Here is a 20,854-nt window from a genome sequence, read left to right on the forward strand (position 1 = left end):
GATAGAGTTCAAGAATAATAATTGGTTTGAGGAGAAGATCCAGCTGGATGAATAGTTAATGATGAAGACTGTTGGTACATTTCACCGTAAGGATAGAAATGGGATGGCCCTCTAGAATGATTATATGGTTTATTACTGTCTTTGTCTTTCAATTTTTTTTCCTAAAGTGCCTTATCATTGAATAACACATTATTTTTTAAATATATAATGGCGTAGGACAGTTATGCCATGAATTTAGAAGAATAAATTACACTGAACACTACAGATAATGTCAAAATTAATGCAAAGCTATGCCTACATTTGTCAGAATGTGTGTGTGTGTGTGTGTGTGTGTGTGTGTAGCTTATTTAGCTTACATTATGTTTTAGTCTATCAGCATCAAAACACATTTAATAGGCTTTGAGAATGCATGCAAAATGCTTTAAAATAATGTTCATGTGTACAATGCCTTATAAAAATATTACAGGAAGAGAAAAATTTAGTTCAAATGTCTCATGAAAAATAAAACAAGAGTGTTTAATAAGCTTTATATAATATATTCTAATGGATTATATCACATAAAAACAGATCAATTAAACCGAATATGGCAGAAAAAACACACAGGGCCTGATGTGGAGTTAGGAGCAAAGCAAAAAAGGAGCAACTTTTCACCTGGACAATGCAAGGGATATAAATTGCTTTATTATCATGATAGATATTTAATTTTCAATTTATTTTGGAAGCCAACTATGTTTACATGTGCTTTTAATTTTTGCTTAATTCTGAACAGCATTTATATTCGATTGCATATATTTAGGATATTTTATCCTATTACAAGAATCTTTGGTATTATAGAGTGAATAATTAGTATTCAGGAATCATTACCCACTTGTGTTCTTGTTTTAAAATATAAGGTTGTATTATGAGGTTTTTCTCTTTTGTGGATGATTTTTTTAATAATAATAAATTATGCATTAGTTGTACAGTTAGAAACCTATTATGTGCCATATTCAATTTAATTGACCTGCTTTTATGTGCTATAATCTATTATAATATATTATATATAGTTTTGCGCTCCTCTTGTTTTATTTTTCATTTGTTGCTATATTGAGGGAAGTGGTAGTTCCAATCTATGAGGAGCAGACTCGCTATACTTAGGACATGGGTTTCTAAATGCCTAGGAACTTTTTTGTTACAAATTTCTCAGTCTGTGAATCACAATAAGGTTAATGTTTCAGCTGAAGTAATCTGCATTAGCATTTTTAGGAGTCATACAGAAACCTTTGTAAAATAATCTATAGTTCAGATGCGTACCAAGTTGGCACAAAAATCACAGTTCCATGACCCTTAAAAAGTAGAATTAGTGGTATCACTGTAAAAAATAAATGATAAAATGTTGACATAAGCCACAACTTATGTAACTTCGAACAGTGCTAACAATCTGTACTTTTTACAGAGAATAAAACTCAAAATTCTGAACAGATTGTCAAGGTGGCATATTCCTATGGTAAAATATACACATTTATATTTAATATGAAATTTTGATTGTTTCTATAAAAATGGCATTAGATACAGTTTGCCGAAGTACAGACACAGCATTGCATATCACCTACCTGTGAAGGGGTAGTCACATTGATCTCAGGGACAAAATTGTCTTCGAAGAAGCTAATAATGTTTTCTTGCTGTAGTTCTTTTGATGGAGTGAGCTTAGGTAAAGGTGGTACAGGAGGGCCTTTTCTCAGCTGGCAATATAAGGAAATCAAAGTACATATTTAACCTTCTTACGTATGTCTAATTTCCAAAATTCAGGTTTTAAGCTTTGTCTTTCATATAATATCAAGTGTGAACATACCACATAAAGTTTACCCCATAAATATTAATGCCCATTCAAAAATATTGTTGCACTTATATGACTAATAGCTATTTACTTGGCTGCCTGGTTTTGCTGGTACTGTTTGTTTTACCTGAGAGTTTACTTGAACTCTATTCTTAGAAATCCTCCATATTTCTAAAATTATTTTTTATAACCAGTTTTGACTTCTAAGGGATATAATTACTAACCAGTGGTTTTGTGTGCGGTTTGCAATCTGTAACACATCTGGTGCGGTTTTCAGTGCCAAACTGCAGGATTTAGTATTCTGCTGTTTCAAGCCTGAAAACTCAAACGACATTTGGCAGTTCGCAAACCCTCAAACAGCATTCAGGCCAAATCACATGGTAAAACTGGTTGAGAAACACCTGATTTCATCCCTTACATCTGTAAGAGCACAGTGCGGCTCAGCATTGAGCGAACGATTCGGCCCCCACACCTAGAGATGACTGGCCGAATTCTGAGTAGCACTGGGCTCATTCTGATACTTCTGGCCAGTATTTACCAGGGAAAAGAGTTTAAAATCTAGTGTAAGCAGTTGTGTCACTACAAGTGCCAGCATGCACTGACAGCCCATGATAGTTCTTGCATGCTGGCCCTTGTAGACCTAGACGTGCAGGCATGCATATACAAGTGCATACTAGCAATTGTAAGTGCCGAAAACCACGTGGATCAATAAACATAAAACGGTAATTATTTAATTGGGCATGCTGCCTGGTCTGGAAAAAATGTAATCAAAGCTTCACCTGAAAATATATCTAAACCGGAAACATTCTAGTTCTTAAAAAATATTTATTAAGCCATTAAACAAAATCACAGGGTTGATTAGGGAAGTTTGCCATATATATTGTAAGTGGTGCATAGAGATGAGTAGTATGTTCAACATCATTCAGCGGAACATTAACCACATTCTGGATTTGGGCACTAAAATCTGTTAGTTTTTCTCGAGACCCTGACTTGGGTGCTGGCTCTCCCCCCTAGCTAAATTTGGCTCCAGGGAGAAAACTGCCAGATACCTGGGCATCAGTCTTCAGCTTGCCACTTGTCGAGCCCTCTGAGGTCCTGTACGGGACTCAAACTGCTGGGTCCCCCAGGAGGTGATGCATCTCCTGGATTCATTTGATTGGTGGGTGGAAGGGCAATTTATTTACAGTATGATCATGTACATGTAAGTGTTCCATGCCCCCTGGATATACAGTCTATTTAGAGTAGCAGGGGACGGTGGGGATGGGGGATGGGGGGATGTCTAAAGGATTATATATTATTACTTAAGTGTGTGGAACCGCAAGTTAGAAGCAGATTGTGCAATGTGAAACGGGTTTTGTCACATTGGACTATCTTGGATTACTACAGGACAGAAGAAAAGAAGATCCATACAGATTTAAGAGTAGACTAGAGATAGAAACGAGGGTTTAGGAAAATCTTAATTTCTAATACAGATTTCTTTAAAATGATGCATGTGTCTTTGTTCATTATTTATAACATTTATAGTAAATGTTCATTAGAGATTATGTATTGTTTTTAAAGTTTAATCAGTTTGTTTATTTGTATGATAATAAATTGTGATATAATTTTAGTATTAGCAAATTGAGCTTTATTTTTAATAACACTGTAGGGACTGATTAGTTGTTATCTCATATGAATGATCTATATGATATCTACTAATCCTTTTTAATCTATATAGCACTCACTGGGAGTAATTACTAGCAGCGATGATTTTCTCTCTCTTTTCTCCCTTACTTATGATTTCTTAAGTGTACAGAACAATAGGTTCTACAAACATACCAAATCAGTTAATGGCCACTAGGGCTTCCTGAGTCCCACAAGTAATGATTTTCTACCTTTTACGCATTACCTGACGTTCACTGCTGCAGGGCATCAGGAAGAGGACCAGTGCTATTATACACTGTACTAATATTCCATAAGGAGTGGGGCCTGTACTTACTTTTGCAGGCCTGACTCTGCTTAGAAAATTTGCCACATGCCAACTAAACTTGGACTAGAGCATATTATGACAGAGGGATATCACACTGTGGCTTTCCCTTCCATAGCGAGAGAAGCCTAGCCCCGACGTTACCAGTATCCAGCTCAGGTTGATGGTGATGAGCTTAAATGCAGCCACATCAGCAAATACTTTAAGCGTGTCTTGAAATGGCTGCATACTTACAGAGTATTGAAGTTGCACACAGAAAATGCATTGAAAACAACAGTGTGTATGCTGCTTAAGACAGTGTGGTTGTAGATGCCTTTGTGATGATAAAAAAAACACCTAAAGTTTTAAGTAGTAAAGTAAACATAGCTGTAAAAAAACCTATTATATTGTAACGTCAGTGAATACTGAATCACACTGCTGGAAAATAAGTACCGAAGCATGATCATGTAGGTTTTAAAAAGAGAGCAGTATACTAAATAAGGGTAATTAGCATAAATATCTAAAAAAAAGTGGCGCTGAAAGATATGAATATATAGTTAGGTGATGGCCAGAAGCGCAGCTGTGAAGGATTGGTAAGATCCTAAAAAATTTGCAAATGAATAAAAAACCACAGCACTGAGACTGGCAGACACTCTATGTGTATAAATTTGTGGAAGAGAATTGGGTATATAAATAAAATCTTTATTACACAATATCATAGCAAACCCATAAGGTAATGACTGTTCTATAACATCAGTGCACTGATGTAACAGTAAATTAATACTAAAATGTCCTATATAGACACATGAATGATCATGCAGGTAAATATTGCAACTGTACCAAATGCACACAATATATTAAATCCCCTACACTGGGAGACAACTGATAAGAGTAATATCAACCAATATATGTATCTTAAGGGTTATGAAGAAAGAGTGTCAAGAAGACAAAATTATTTAAAAAATGAAAATGAAAATATTTGTACAGAGATTCCAATAGATGATATTAATATTCACCAAGGGTTCTTTAAATTGGAACAATTGTTGAAAGCAGAAATAAGAAATTGGTGGGACAGCATTAGCTCACAGAGGTATATAACTGCTAAATTGGTACCAAGAGGTCTGAGACTTTTTAAGTCATTTGCCTTTCCAGAAGATACCCAACTCCTTGAGGAGTGGAACCGAATATTAGATGATTGCTCACTTTCATTGATGAGGTTCTGGTTAAATATAGAGATAAGAAGGTTAAGAACATTGAAAATGAGATAGAGAAACTTAAAGGAGATCTTGAGCAATTTAAAGATGATGAGAGGTTTGAGGAGAAAGATACTATTGTTACTAAGAAAGTTGATGATTTTGAAAAGGAATTAATAATAAACAAAAAAAGAAAGTTTAATAGAGATAGAGAGGATTATAGAGCGTTTAGATTAAGAACATTCCGGCGCTCTATGAATAACAGACCCCCTAATGGAACAAGGAACATTTCATCAATACAGTCCAAGAGGGACACGTATGACAACACAAGGGTGTCAACAGACATGCATAGGGACTCTCATGTAGATTATAGAGAAAGAGTGGATGGTAAGAGAGAATTTAACCACTCCCCAAGAAAGCACATTTCATATGAAACACGACCCATTAGGGATCTAGGAGCAATACCTAAGAGAGAAAGGTTCCCTTCCTTTAATAGAGGAAATAAAGAAGAGGAGGTTTTTTAGGGAGAGAGCATCATCAGGAGACAAGAAAGTTTTTTTCATCAGAATCAGTATCAATCTTTAGCAGTAAGGACACCAAAAAGATCCAGATATGTATCAGAGAAAAGAGAGGAAGACAGAGACCAGGTCAGAAGAACAAGATGGAAATAAATACCGATAGTATCTTCAATTTATCCTCTAAAAAACTTGATAAATCACAATTAACTCTGTTAGCTAAAGGTTTGAATTTTGCACCTTTAACTGGACCCAATTTATTTAAACTCTTTATCGAGTTGAATCATTTTACTAGAACACTTTGTAGACAGAAATACTTTGGTAAGAAATTTTTTAAAAAGAAGAAAGCAGGTGAGGATCTAACCCCTATTCTCTTAGACAGTAGAAATCAAGAGTGTTTGAGGATTCTAGAGGATTTGAAAGGTGAGAATGAATCTGATGCCTTAGAAAGCATTGAAAGAATAGAGAAACCCATTTTTGACATTGGTGGAATTGATAAGAGATCTGTTAATAGATTTAAAATAAAATCTGAATTTTACCCATATTGATTGTTTTTATCAGCTTACAATGGACAACTTTAAAAGGATTTGTGAAAAACCACATAATAAATATTCTAATTTGAGTCCCCTTGAAAGACAAGCTATGAAGGATCTGAAACAGGATTTTCCAATCATTGTAAAACAAGCTGATAAGGGTGGAGGAAAAGTGTCACAAGATCTTTCTGACTATGAAAAAGAGGCTTATAGACAATTGAACAATGTTGAATTTTATAGAGCTCTTAGCTCTAATCCAGTTGTAGGTTTTCAGTGGGAGCTAAAACGATTATTAGATACAGCATTGGATGAAAAGGTATTGACTAGAGATGAATATAGATTTCTATTTCCTCAACACGCTGTAACAGCCATTTATTATCATCTTCCAAAACTGCACAAGAACCCCACCTCACCTCCAGGTAGACCCATTATTTATGGGATTGGCTCCCTTACTTCAGCGCTATCTTTTTATGTAGATTTTGCCCTACAACCACGGGTGATTGGGTTAAGGTCCTATATTAGAGATTCATTACACTTGTTAAACTTGCTTCAAGAGGTTAAGTGGAAGGATAACTATATATTTCTTACATTGGATGTGGAATCCCTCTATAGTAACATCCCATATAACAAAGGGATTGAGGTTATTTGAGATTGGTTATCTAAAGACAATTCTATGCCCACCACACAGTGTAGGCTTTTAGTTGATTCTATACAATTTATATTACAACACAATTATTTTATGTTTGATCACAAATATTATTTAGAGGTGATGGGGACAGCCATGGGGATCAGGTTCGCGCACAGTTATGCCAACCTCTACATGGGCTCCTTTGAGGAGACCTATGTGTGGGGTGGCGACTGGGGTGTGGACCTGGTCCTCTATGGCCATTATATAGATGATCTTTTTTATAATTTGGAGTGGTGGAGAGGTTAGGGTGCAGGCCTCTGTTACCAATCTTAACACCAATGATTACAATTTAAACTTTGTGAGCAAATGTCATATGACACATATAGAGTTTTTGGACTTACAGATCACAGCATGTAATGGGAGAATAGAGACATGTACATACAAAAAGGAGGTTGATGTAGCCAACTATCTTTATTATTCTAGTGCACATTATGGGGTTTGGAAAAGGAATATTCCCAAAGGACAGCTGATGCGTGTCAAGAGGAATTGTACTAATGACTCTTTGTTTGAATTACAAGAGGCAGAGATGATTAATTATTATTTTTGGAGTTAAGCCGCTACAAGAGAAGTGGGTGATTAACCCTAAGGACAGCAACTTCAGCTAATGGACCACTGATATCTCATTCATTCCTGTATGGTACTACCGGAGATGTGGTATCCGGCTGCCGCTTAATGAATGTGGGCTGCTGACCCTAAGAAAGGTGCACACAACAAGTTTGGATGACCCTGCCATGAATATAATAGTCTGAATTGGGTTTAAAATTGGCATACTGAATATACCTATGTGTAACTTCTGGAATTGTACGAGGAAGCCGATCGGTGGAGCCTAGCCGCTACAAGAGAAGTGGGTGATTAACCCTAAGGATGGTGTCTTTAGTAATCGGACCATTGACTTCTTATTCATTCCTGTATGGTACTGTGAGTAACAGGCATTTATCTGCTTAGCTGAATATTTTTCTTCGGTATGTGATAATTCATTGAGTAGCCTATCGGAGCTGGTACACTACAACTATTGAACTGTTCACGTTTTTATATGTGCACATATTTATTTTTTATTTTTATTTTTTAGTAATTTTTTCCTAATGGATATATCAATATATATTGAGCACCAAGTCCTTTAACCATACGAACTTCTAATAAGGCCATCTGATATTGATATACGGAGTTCACTCATGGCTCATGGAGATCTAATTAGTGTTGAGCTATACAAATGTGTTGGAGTCCATATATTGGCTCATATTACTCTTATCAGTTATCTCCCAGTGTAGGGGATTTAATATATTGTGTGCATTTGGTGCAGTTGCAATATTTACCTGCATGATCATTCATGTGTCTATATAGGACATTTTAGTATTAATTTACTGTTACATCAGTGCACTGATGTTATAGAATGGTCATTACCTTATGGGTTTGTTATGATATTGTGTAATAAAGATTTTATTTATATACCCAATTATCTTCCATGAATTTATATACATAGGGGCATATTCAATTCTTTAGTTTCCCCGTGGCGTTTAAACTATTACCGGTATTACTGTAATAGTAAGCTGGATTTCAGCTCGCAGCTTCCTGAACCACGAGCTGAAATCCAGCGAGAAAAATACCGTAATTACGGTAATAGTGCGCGCGCCGTGAGATTTTTGGCTATAACGCCAACAATTGAATATGCCCCATAGAGTGTCTGCCAGTCTCAGCGCTGTGATTTTTTATAAATTAGCATAAATCTTTAATATGTTTGGAACTGAACACATGGGAACCATAAACATGTCCTACCAGTACATGAAATAACATCCCTATTGTAAAATATTTGATGTATTTTTGAAATGTTGAGCATTTACTATTCTATATCTAATAGCAGACTAGAAGCAAAATATAGTCTTAAGAACACTAAAGAAGATTAGCAGCTACTGAAATAAAGCAGTATATTTGTACATCTGCTGGAGCTTAAATGTTTAATATTCAGCTACAGTAACAAAGCAACTCACCAAATCTAATTCAGAAAACTTGGTAAGGGGAAAAGCAATCACATATTAAAAATACTCATGTGTAATGCAATATATGCAAAAATATTCTGGTCATAAAATTTCACTGCTAAGATTACCATAAAAATCTGAAAATTGTGTGGCACATATATAATAATATTCAAAATATATTTTGACATCTTTCTACTTCTATGTAAAATTTTAGCCCTGGGAGGCAGGACTCCATGCAACAGTGCATTAGGGAAAAAAGGGAAAAAATGCACATAGCCCAGTGCCCCAGCCCAAGGTAGCCCACAATGGGACAATCCCAGGGGGCATATGCCCCCCTCCCCCCCCCCCCCCAGCCCAGCCAGCTTCTGACTCCAATAAGGCTTAGGGCATAATTTTCAACATGTAAAATTGTTAATGAATTGGAGGGTAGGGATTAAGAGTGTACCACGGGAGATATAAAACATTTTTACATTAGGATTGTAGACTTTTATTAGAAAAAAGATAAAAAATCCATTGAGGATAAAAGAGCCTCCAGGGGCATTAGTATAGCACTTTGCAGCGTGGTGAAACAAGCTTGCAGTGTTCTGTACCAATATTTCTATTTAATAGTCACATTGTATTTTAGTGTTTTACTAGAATTTCTCTTAGCCTTGCTACAAGCATTATATATTTGCTGGCAATGACTGTGTATGAGTGAGTGAGATTCAGAAAGGAACGGGTCTCCTTCCCACCTGAGAAGAAGTGACATAATAGACGAGGCTCACTAGCTCTAAAACTATTTATATTTGTATAATTAAGATTACAAAACCATTTATTGGGATATATCTGTTTTAAGAACAAAGAGGATAGTAACATATTATGTAGATGTGTTACTGTATTTAATATACAGTAAATAATTGCTGTGTCACCCTAATATTCAGCATTTTCATTTACATAACTATTTGGTTTAATTATATTAAACAATACAACTAACATATTCATTACTTTTGGAATGGAGGAAACAGCAGTAAAAGGAGCAAATAATACCATAATTGTGTGAAACAGTTTGTTTTGTCTTTGGAAGCAAAACAAATAAAGGCATTGCTATTTGGGAGAGGCTATAACCATCAATAGGAGTTGCAATTTCAGCTAATCTTCTTTGCAAATCAAATATATTATTTTATATAAATACTAGTGCGAGAGGCTGGTTGTAAGATTTCCTATACATCAAATATTCTTGATGCATTAGAGAGGAAATCCTCCTGTAATGCAATCACTTGTGTGCTATGGGTATAAGGCATTAAAATCCTACTAACCAGGTAACCACTACCAATAATCCTAATAGATGATATACATAAGATGTCAGTAAGGTAAAAAAGGAACCTTGCTCTAGTTTCTTTTTGTTCTAAGTTGTGTTGCACCATTAAGCAAAATGCATAGTTATATTTTACACAGTTTGGCATTCTACATACCTGCGATGGAGATTTAGGCCTTGCTGGTGCAGGTGATGAGACAGGTGCTAATGTATGATTGGGACTTGCTGACGGGCTAGGTATCTGTGGAACCTCTTCAGGTGGAGATGGGGTCTTTGCAATGCGGAGTGGTCCAGAATCACTAAAAGAGAACAAAGAAATAATTGTGAGATAGTTGATAAAGAAAAAATACTTGCATTCGGCTTTAGGCAGTTAACAATACATTTCTCAAATGCTGCAATGTGGTCAATGTGAATATTCTTAAAATAATTTGCAGTAACATAACAGGGTGATTAGAATGCAAATTTAGTTCTGATGTTAAAATGGTTACATGTATTTTGAATTGAAACAGTGCACAGATTTGAGTTATTTATGCATTTAAAACTCTGAGTTATTTATTATACTATATCAGCAAGCATGTTCTAGTAGGACCTAAACTACTTCTTAAATTTTTTTGCATGATTGAGAATTTGGCATTCAATCATACTTGAAAAGCACAGCAAACTTGTGCTTTTACCTATGAGGTTCGCCAATCCACTCACCATCGATTTCTTTGGCAGTATTAAAGAAACAAAATGATGTTTGGTTAAAACAAATGTACAGTTTTCTCACAAGTAGTACAATATATTCTGCAAATGAGTGGAATACATAAATATATAAGCATCATGTACAAAACTAAATGGAATATTGTTTCAACACTTATTTTGTTTTGCTTTAAAAATATGCACAACATAAGTAAAAGGAAAAATTGTATCACTCTTCCATGACAACAATAGGAGTGAAAGAAAATCAATATAGAATTATACAGAGAAGTTTAAAGAGGACAACTCCCATTTGTTTACAGTTCTATACTAAAAGGGTTTGTCAAGATATAGGAACAACATCAGAAAGCAGACTCAAGAAAACTTAGGGATCCATAAAATGCGTTCGGAGAAGAGTGATGAAAGGATATGGGTCCTGTTGGGAAGTAATGTCATAATATTGCACAAATTAAAAAAAAAACAGGTAAATAACAAGGTATTAAAAGGTGAATATGAGGGACTTCCAATCCTAACAATGTTTTGGCTTTGAAATGGTAAAAGCTTTTATGATTGGATTTTTTCCAAACTAGTAAACATACATAGATAATAGAATTGACTATACAGGTATATAGTCCCAGGTCTGTCTAACACCTACTATCAGGTGCAATTGTTCCAAACATTCAAATGGCCTAAGCCGAGTCCTTGCTTCCAAACTGCTCTCTCAGTGTAGTTTAGGCACCAGCAGACTCGAGTCCGCACTGCATCCCCTTTAAAAAAAAAAGGGGCGCTTCCATGGTGCATTACAGAAAATAAAACTTATTCTTACAAAATAGACACACATACCAAGACTTCTGGTTTATTAACGTTAAGGTCTTGAAAGCTGGCATCTATCTATGTGTGCTCTCTACAACTTTCCATATTAAGATACACCTGTGTGAATTATCCAATTGCCCTATAAAAAGCAGTCATTGCTCTTCTGAATCAGGGGAGCACGGAGGATTGTCGGGGGAGGGTTTCTCCCCGCCGACCCCCAAAAAAAAAAAAAAAAAAACAGAGAGAGAGCTGCTGCGCATGCGCAGCAGCTCCGTTTCGCCAGCGCTGTCCTATACAGCAGCCGCGGCGCTGTCTAAGAAGCGTCTGCAGCGGTGCTGTATACAATACAGCACCACCGCGGACGCTTCTTTGACAGCGCCGCGGCTGCTGTATAGGACAGTGGCCACTTAGTTAGCGCAGGGGGGGTTTTCTAGAGACTCAGAAACCCCCCCTGCGTGCGCTACTGTGAATCCACCCCTCCTGACAAAGTTGAGATCGACGAAATGCGTTGAGGGTTCAGACAAGGATCACCGCCTATGAGTTTGGCTGAGATGAGAAAAACGATCATAGCCCGCAGAAGTGTGATATGTTATATGCTAACTATCATTTTCATTTTGGTACATGTGTCTATTTTTATATGAATACATTTTATTTTTTGTAATGCTCTATGGAAGTACCCCCTTTTGCTTGTTTTTTATAAAACATACATAAATGCAGGGATTGTGAGCTTTTTCTTGTAATTACATGAAAAATATGGTTACAGAAGAGGAAAGATCACATCAATTCCAGATTATGTTTCATTAGCTAGTAAGAAAATTCTACAAGGATAATTTCATTCAAAACTTAATTCAGCTTTGGATGGAATATCAGAAGCCTTACCCTATCCCAAAAGTTTACTTACCTAGGCTATAGTGTTCACAAGGTTTGGCAGGTATTGTCTGTGAACAACATGTTGCCTTTCTGAAAAAGACAGGGTCGGTAGTAACAAGAAAAGTTCTGCAATATCTGCCAGACTCTCCTCACTCTGCAGACTCTAAATCTATTTCAGTTGTGGGAAAAGGGTAATTTTCTTGGAAAAGTGAAGAATACTGCTAGTTATCTGAATTCGAGGTTAGAAGTAGGCTAAGAACTGACATTGGAATTCAAAAATAATTTGAACATGTTTCTGATATGTTATATATATAATTGTGAGGACTCTGATTTTAATTTGTATCTGATCTGCAGTACCTCTATGCTACCAGAGGTCCTGCTGTTTTGCTATTGGACATTTCCATCTCGCCTGCAGGATTTAACCTCCTTCCCTGATCATCACCTGCACCTGTTCCACTGCCTTATATATCCGTCCCGAACATTGATTCTTGCAATTCATCAATTGTTTGCTGTTTCTGGTCCCTGTCAGTACTCCTGTGTTATTGTGCCTGTTTTCCCGATTATCTGACTTTTGCCTGCGCCATAGTATTGCACCTTTGCCTGTGGTCCCAGACACCCAGCTTCTTTTGACCTTCCTCCTGCTTACTCCCTGGTATAATTGTGGATGTCCCGGCTTCTGAATTGCTTCTTGCCTGACCCTCATTTGCCTGATTCTGCTGTGGATCATCTGGTGCCTCCTGTTACCTGACTTAACCAGGTAGCCTGCATCTGCACTTCCCTTATTTATGCCTGACATCCAGTGGCTTATGCCTCCTGACTAATCTGGTATTCAGTCTGTGCCTATACCTCATCTGTATACCTGGACACCAGTCGCTGCTAAACCTGGTAACCTGCATCTGCACTTACCCATTTGTGCCTGATATCCAGTTTTGCCTTGTTCCTGCACTCCCTCTGTTATACCCAGATACCAGCATTACCAAGTCTTTATTTCCTGTTTGATCCAATGTGCCTTTGTATCGTGACCTGATTCTGCCAAATATAATCTGGTTACTCACTATCTGCTACCATGAGCTGGTCTCTCCATCAGATTAGAGCCAGACTATTCTGCATTAACCCCTGCCTGTCTGACTCTAAGTTCTGCAATACATCTCACCAACACTACCTGTTGTGCCTTTGGATTTGTGATACCTATATTAACATTGACTGCATTTTTTATAATACCTGTGTGACCTTTGTTCAAAATAAAGATACTCTGTTTGCAGTAACTATCAATACTTTTTGTTGCTTTCATACTGGGGGCCTTAACAATAATAATATTAAGTTCTCAGACTTTTTATTATTAATTTGGTACTCTAATTGGACAATTGCCAAAAGTCCACCTGAAATCACAGAATGTTTTGAAAAAAATGTAAAGGAGAATTGAGTGTCAGATATAAAAAGAAATTGGGTTTATAAGTTTATACCACACAATCACAATGTGAATCTGCTTATTATCTCGTCAAAGACACTTAGGGCTAGATTTACTAAGCTGCGGGTTTGAAAAAGTGGGGATGTTGCCTATAGCAACCAATCAGCTTCTAGCTTTCATTTATTTAGTGCTTTCTACAAAATGACAGCTAGAAGCTGATTGGTTGCTATAGGCAACATCCACACTTTTTCAAACCCGCAGCTTAGTAAATCTAGCCCTTAAACTTGTTCAGCCATTCCAACAACGGTTAAAAAGAAGGTGTAGGAGACATATTTGAAGAGTGCTGTTCCAAGATTGAAGTGATAGAGACACCAAACTCATCAGGAAGATTTCTCTATTACTTCATTACATTGCACAATTTGTATGGCATCAAGGTTACAGAAGGTGGTGTTTCCTCATTCTCTGAACTTGTTTGTTCCAAGTCTACCAATTTTCATCTTGCCTGTAGTTGTTTCATTAATGCTAATCATTCATTGATGATTTTTTTATAATATTCACTTTTTTAACAAAGTCGACTGGAGACTTTCTATATTGCTATTACTAGACTATACTAGTATTATGCTGAAATTATCCTGTGGGACACGAGCTTAAAAGGGGTTTGAGTGTGCAGCTAGTCTCATTGTGCTTACAATAAGCAGAACTCCCTGCTGTTATATTATTTATATCTGACTGCAAGCTGATGTTGTATAGTTATATATAAATTGTCTGTAGGTAAATCAAACAAGTTTAACTACATAGTACCCATTCAGATTTATCATAAGGCAAAAATCCCTATTGCTGGTGAAAGCAGGTTATTCTCAAGTGATTCTGTTTTTTGTTATAAATATGTATTTTTTTATTTGCAGAGATGTAAAGTTCCAACGATATAGCCCTTGAGTTCTGTTTTGCTATGTCATTCAGCAGAATTCTATTCAGTACTGTATGTGCAAATTTGCATTTTGCACAATGTATAGTCTGTAAATGGAGTTGGGTTGACTATTCATTCTGCTGTATGGAGTAGCTGGAGTGTGACTGGGAACACTTGCAGTCAAATTCTTCTGGCAAAACATGAACCATTTCATCACTAAATGTAGAACAAGTTGAAAATTTTACTGAAAGATTTCGAAACATTTGCTTATATCTACAGAAAAACAAACTTAAAGCTTAATTCCTTACAAAACTAAAACTGTTGTTTGGGTGAAATTTGGTAACCTAAAATAAAATATAAAGGTTTACTTACAGGTGCTTGGTGGATATATTGATTAAGTGATTCCTCCAATGCATCTAAAGGTCAAAGCAGGGAAACCGCCATCATGCACCATCGAGCATTGTTTGGATTTGTCAATGTTCCTCCCCAGCAAATTTCTTATTTTCATTAGAGAAGTTCATATGGGACCGTCTTTGACAATGCAAAAGAGGCCCAATTGCAGAAGTGGGAGTTTCCTGCTCTGACCATAAGCAAGTGCAAGTAAGTAAACTTTGTAATTTATTTTAGGTCTATTAAGTCCACTCAAACTATTTTTTTAAGGTTTTGATGGAGTTAGCAAATAAACTTATAATTCTACTAGATTTTACCTTTGTAGCTCAAGCAGTATCGCTTCTATTCATATTAAAAAAAGTATTAACATGCAGAGAAATAAGGTTTTTCTGTACAGAACAATGTGTCAAATGTATTCGATATTTTCATTTTAAATAGTCAAGAAACCAATATAAATACTGTATGTATTCCTTCAGAAGCTGAATATGATGTACTTTCTTTTAACAATGTGACATTAGAAACAATTTTTAAGTATGGCAGTGATTCTGACATTTATGCATGAATTTAAATTTGAGATGTCTATATTCTGTAATCTCATGTTACATTATTATTATTATGAATTTATTTATAAGGCGCCACAGATTCCGCAGCGCCGGATACAGAAGCAAGTAACAAATAGATGAGGTAATACATATAAGTATATACACAGATGAGTGTGAGTAATGTTATGGGGACTCACACATAGTACATCAAAAGAAGTGACAGGATAAACGAGGGAGTCAGACAGTAGACAGACGTGAAACAATAGGTAGAGAGGACCCTGCCCATGAGAGATTACATGCTAGAGGGAGGGGTGTTGGGAGACAGTTTGACCAACTGGGAAGAGATGGAGATGGCAGACGAGGAAGAGGAGGTGATGGATAGAATGGTTAGGACCCTGGTGATAGGATAGGTGGGTTTGAAAGGGTGAGTTTTAAGTGAGCATTTGAAGGACTGAAGATTGGAGGAGAGTTGAATGAGACGGGATAGGGTGTCCCAAAGTTTAGGGGCAGCATGGTAGAAGTCTTGGAGGTGAGCATGGGAGGTGGTAATGAGAGGTGAATGAGGCGGAGGTCAGAGGCTGGGTATGTATGTACCTCAAGACAAGATCAGAAATGTAAGGGGGAGAAGTGTTGGTAAGGACTTTGTACATGAGGGTTAGGAGCTTAAACTGAATTCTGGAACAAATAGGGAGCCAATGAAGAGATTTACGCAGAGGAGAACCAGAAGAGGTGCGGTGAAGGAGGAAGATGAGCCTAGCTGCAGCATTCTTATGGATTGAAGGTCAAAAATGTGAGTCAGGAAGACCAGTGAGAAGAAGGTTGCAATTGTCGTGACAAGAAATGATGAGGGAATGGACCAGGATTTTGGCTGCTTCGTGAGACAAAGGAGGACAAGGCAGGATTTGGTAAAGGGACTGGATATGAGGGAAAAAGCTGAGGGCTGAGTAAAGTGTGATTCCAAAGCAGTCAGGGATAACAACATTGTTAGGAAGAAAGATGATGAGCTCGGAATTGGAAATGTTGAATTTCAGGAAGTGCTGTGACATCCAGGTAGTCACAGCAGAGAGATAGCTAGATACCTGAGTTAGGAAGGCGGGAGAGAGGTCAAAGGAAGAAAAAAAAAAATTTTGGGTCATCTTTTACTGATTCTTTTGTTGGACTTTCTATCGTTTTTTTCTGTGGGTCTCTCAATTGACCAGTTGATATTGTCCTCACTCATCAAGGGATTTTGTTGATTTCTATAGGGATCTCCATGGATTATATCCCTTTGGACTACTTCAAGAGATTTTTTAATCTCCTTTGTATTGTTTTTTATACTTGATTATTTACAATATTTATTATTGACTCAATTCAGTTAACGCCTTTTAATCTCATTAATTTTGATGTAAATAATAAATTGTGATTATCCCACATTCTTCACACCTTTATTACCTGTCACTTGTGCAAGCAGACATTTTAGTGTTATACACATATGCTTTTATATAGCTATTCACATATTGAACGCTGGGTCATTAACTGTTTTTCTTCAATACTATTCCCAATAAGTGAAGGAAAGATAGATTTGCGTGTCATCAGCATAGATGTGCTATTGGAGGCCAAATTATTGAATGAGTTCACTGAGAGAGGTGGGGTACAGAGAGAAGAGCAGAGAGCCAAGGAAGGAGTCTTGGGGGACTCCAATAGAAAGGTAAAGAGTGGGGTTTAGTGGTTAGTACTTCTCCCTCTCAGCACTGGGGTTATAAGTTCGATTCCCGAACATGGCCTTATCTATGTGGAGTTTGTATGTTCTCCCCGTGTTTGCATGGGTTTCCTCCCACACTCCAAAAACAAATTAATTGGCTGCTATTAAATTGACCCTAGTCTGTCTGTCTGTCTGTGTGTGTATGTGTGTGTGTGTGTGTGTTAGGGAATTTAGACTGTAAGTTCCAATGGGCAGGGACTGATGTGAGTGAGTTTTCTGTACAGCGCTGCAGAATTAGTGAGAGAACTGTTTTATGAAGGCCTAGGGAATGAAGGGTGGTGAGGAGAAAAGAATGATCAATGGTGTCAAAAGCAGCAGAGAGGTCAAACAGTACGAGAAGAAAGAATTGACCTTTGGACTAAGCTGAGCATAAGTCACCTGTTACTTTAGTGAGGGCAGTTTCAGTTGAGTGAAGGTGACGGAAGCCAGACTGAATTGGGTCAAAAAAAGAATGGGAAGAGAGAGAGTGGGTCAGAAGATTGAAGACAAACCATTTGAGAATTTTAGAAGCAAAGGGAAGCAGAGACATTGGGTGATAGTTGGAGAGAGAGGATGGGTCGAAGGAAGGTTTCTTAAGAATAGTGTAGATGAGAGCATGCTTGAAGGCCGAGTGGACTGCATGGTGACACTGAGGAGGTCATTATTAAACAAAATAAATGCTAATAAATGATAAACGCTAATCACACTTTTCCTTTTTGAAAAAGCATTGTTATCCATATGATCATAGTATTCATCTATGCTGCATATATAGTTACCTACCTTGGTGCTCCTTGAATAGTAAAGGCCTTATCAGCATGTTGGTCTCCTAATTTTGTCATAACCTCATACAACTTGTGACAAAGCTGTCAAGAGAGCAAAATAAAAAAATAAATAATGTATTTAAAGGAATATAACATACACAGGTATTAATATTGCAACACTGTTCACTACTACATCCTAAGCACAGTGCAAAACTATAAATCTGGTACTTTTTTAAAGAACATCAATCCAGTAAATCTTATAATGACAATGTCCATTATGCACTAATCTAAAAACAGCCATCTAGTGGTGAAGTTCAAAGTCATGGGCCATCAACTCACCATATTGTTCAATTTCTAAATGCTCACTGAAATATTCAGTTTTTAATATACCTTAATATTCATAAAAACTTTTATAAGCCAAGTAATTGCAATAAACAGCAAGAACATCTCCCCAAATTCATTAGAATATACAGTACAGCAAGACCCTTACCCCAAACTTTATATTTTGTTAAAGTCATATTTATTTCATGATTTTCAATGTGGAAGACATTGACTACATTCCTGCCCTGAGCCTAGGACTACCACCCAAAAGTCATTTGCGTATTTTCAGAAATTGCCTTGTACTTTGGGGGTTTGTTGGATAGCAGGGAGTTATTCCAATCAAGATAGTATAGGATTTTTGAGACCATGTGAACATATTGTGGTGCCTGCAGTTTAGCCAGGCCAAAGGGGTTATGATCTCAAATTTTCCTGTGCTTTTGCTATTGTTATATATAGGCTTTTTAATTGTCTTATCTAAGAATTGCCCAAAGGATTTCATTTTGGCATTTCTACATGCGCAAAGTGGTAGGCAGCCATGTCATTTTGGAAGTTTTTAGCATGAGCAGAATTGGAGAGACATGCTAATTTAAATTGGATATATGTCTCAGCAAATGCCATATTTTTCATGTGGACATTAACAGATTATTATATAGGTCATGCATGGGTACCTCTTGGTCATGCAACTGTAGGAAGATTGTCAGGTTAATGTCATAGCCATTTTCTTTATTCACTCTAAATACTGATATTGTAATGAATTCATCTATCCTTTCCATCAGAGGGCAGATTACCTCTCTTGGGTTTGTTACATATAATAATATTCTAACAGGTTCTATTAAATTCATTAGGGAAGAAGAGAATAGAGGATGTGACTAAATTGTGCACATATGCCAGTAAAAGGTGAGATTTAACACTCACCAATTAAGGTAGGTGTCCACAATCTTATATGCAGAACACCAGTTGAGGCTTAAACAAAGTTTCACCTGCTGGATCAATTAGACAGAAAGCAATGAAACAGGAGATCAAAGTTGTTGTAGAAGAATCGATTGTAAAAAAAAACCAGTGGCAGTGCATCAACGCTGTTTGTGATTCTTGGTCACTTTTTCAGGATAAAAATTACTATTTCCCAGCATATCTATTTGGGTAGCTATTTTATTTTTCCTGTCTTTTTTATGGGGGGGAAGTGGGGGGATGTGGTCCCTGTTAAGAATCTGTACTATGGTACCTTAGGTTCAGCACCCCTAGCCCAAACATTGTAGGAGGACACTGTCTATGGACCTTTGTGGGATCAAGCATCCACTGGGTTTAAACAGCTATACGCAGTTTGTTGTTTTCTTTTGTACAATTGATTGACTTAATGTTACTTCCCCATGAGCATTCCATTTATTGTTTTATAGCTATAGAGCATAAATGTTTCAACATAACTATATAAAACATAATGGAAATGATAAGGTTCAAGTAGTCCTTAGGTACTAAATGCTTCAGTTGCTATTTTCTTTTCTTTACATGTTTCATTGGATCCATTGCAGTGCTAGATATATAAATATTTGATGGCTCAATCTAATAAAATGCATTTTTTTGGGGAACACTCAGTTGAGAAAACCAATAAACAATAATGCTGCAATTACTTACATGCACAGTTTAAATATGGCACAATTGGGATGCTTGAATTTATTTAGGCAATAAATATGCAACACTTCCGCTTACCAGAATATATGTAGTGAAATAAGAAGCAGATTTTAAAGTGATCCCAAAATAACAGCTCCTCAATAAATAAATAACACAAGCAGCCAGTTTAAACTCGTGCAAATTGCACCCCATTAATTCTCCATATTTCCATAAAGCTCTAGAGTGTAAAAATGCACAAGCCTTTAACTTTACAGCTTACAAATCTGTCCCTGCCATCCTGCAGTGACTTTCATGCCTGTGCTCAAAGTTACAAAGCGAAGAAAATAATTTGCCTCTCAGTAAAATGTTCTAAAAGGGGAATCAGCTACAAAGAGAAATAAAGGCTCTAGCTGGTCTACAGTCACAGTCTGGGACCATGTTTTTTCAATAATTGTATTAAAGAATTATTCTTCAAAGAGCAACCAACATGAGTCTGTGAAATGATCATCCATACAGAAATAATAAAATAGTAATGTAATTAAATACTCATAAAATATATAAAATTAATGTTGTTAGAATGTGTTTTCATTTCTTACATGGAAAGGTTTTTCAATGTCGTACAATGTATAAAAGACACCAAACATTCAATAGACAAAGAGACATAAAAAATCCCCTATAATCAGAAATTAAAGAAAACTTTAAGAATGAAGAAAGAAGTTAAAATCAGCATAAATTGCTTATATATATGTAACTCATTGGATTAACAACATATTGGCAATGTAACCTACGGCAGTATCCTATTCTTATTAACTATAGTGTCCATTTTTATAGCACTGATATTTTTTTTAATGTAATTAGCAAGTTGGACTTCCATTTTGTCAC

General features: G+C 36.5%; 1 protein-coding gene across 2 annotated transcripts in view; it reads right to left on the reverse strand.

The window, feature by feature from the left end:
• LOC142158542 (amphiphysin-like) overlaps positions 1–20,854 on the reverse strand; it is a 176,254-nt gene that overhangs the window by 41,892 nt on the left and 113,508 nt on the right. For both annotated transcript variants that reach the window (XM_075212577.1, XM_075212576.1), the window contains exons 9-11: positions 18,066–18,148; positions 10,115–10,256; positions 1,593–1,721 (exon numbers count right to left, since the gene is read on the reverse strand). In XM_075212577.1, the coding sequence (XP_075068678.1) occupies positions 1,593–1,721; positions 10,115–10,256; positions 18,066–18,148 (354 nt within the window). The remainder of the gene's footprint in view (positions 1–1,592; positions 1,722–10,114; positions 10,257–18,065; positions 18,149–20,854) is intronic.

The sequence above is a fragment of the Mixophyes fleayi genome, chromosome 5, assembly GCF_038048845.1.
Source record: "Mixophyes fleayi isolate aMixFle1 chromosome 5, aMixFle1.hap1, whole genome shotgun sequence".
NCBI lineage: Eukaryota > Metazoa > Chordata > Amphibia > Anura > Limnodynastidae > Mixophyes > Mixophyes fleayi.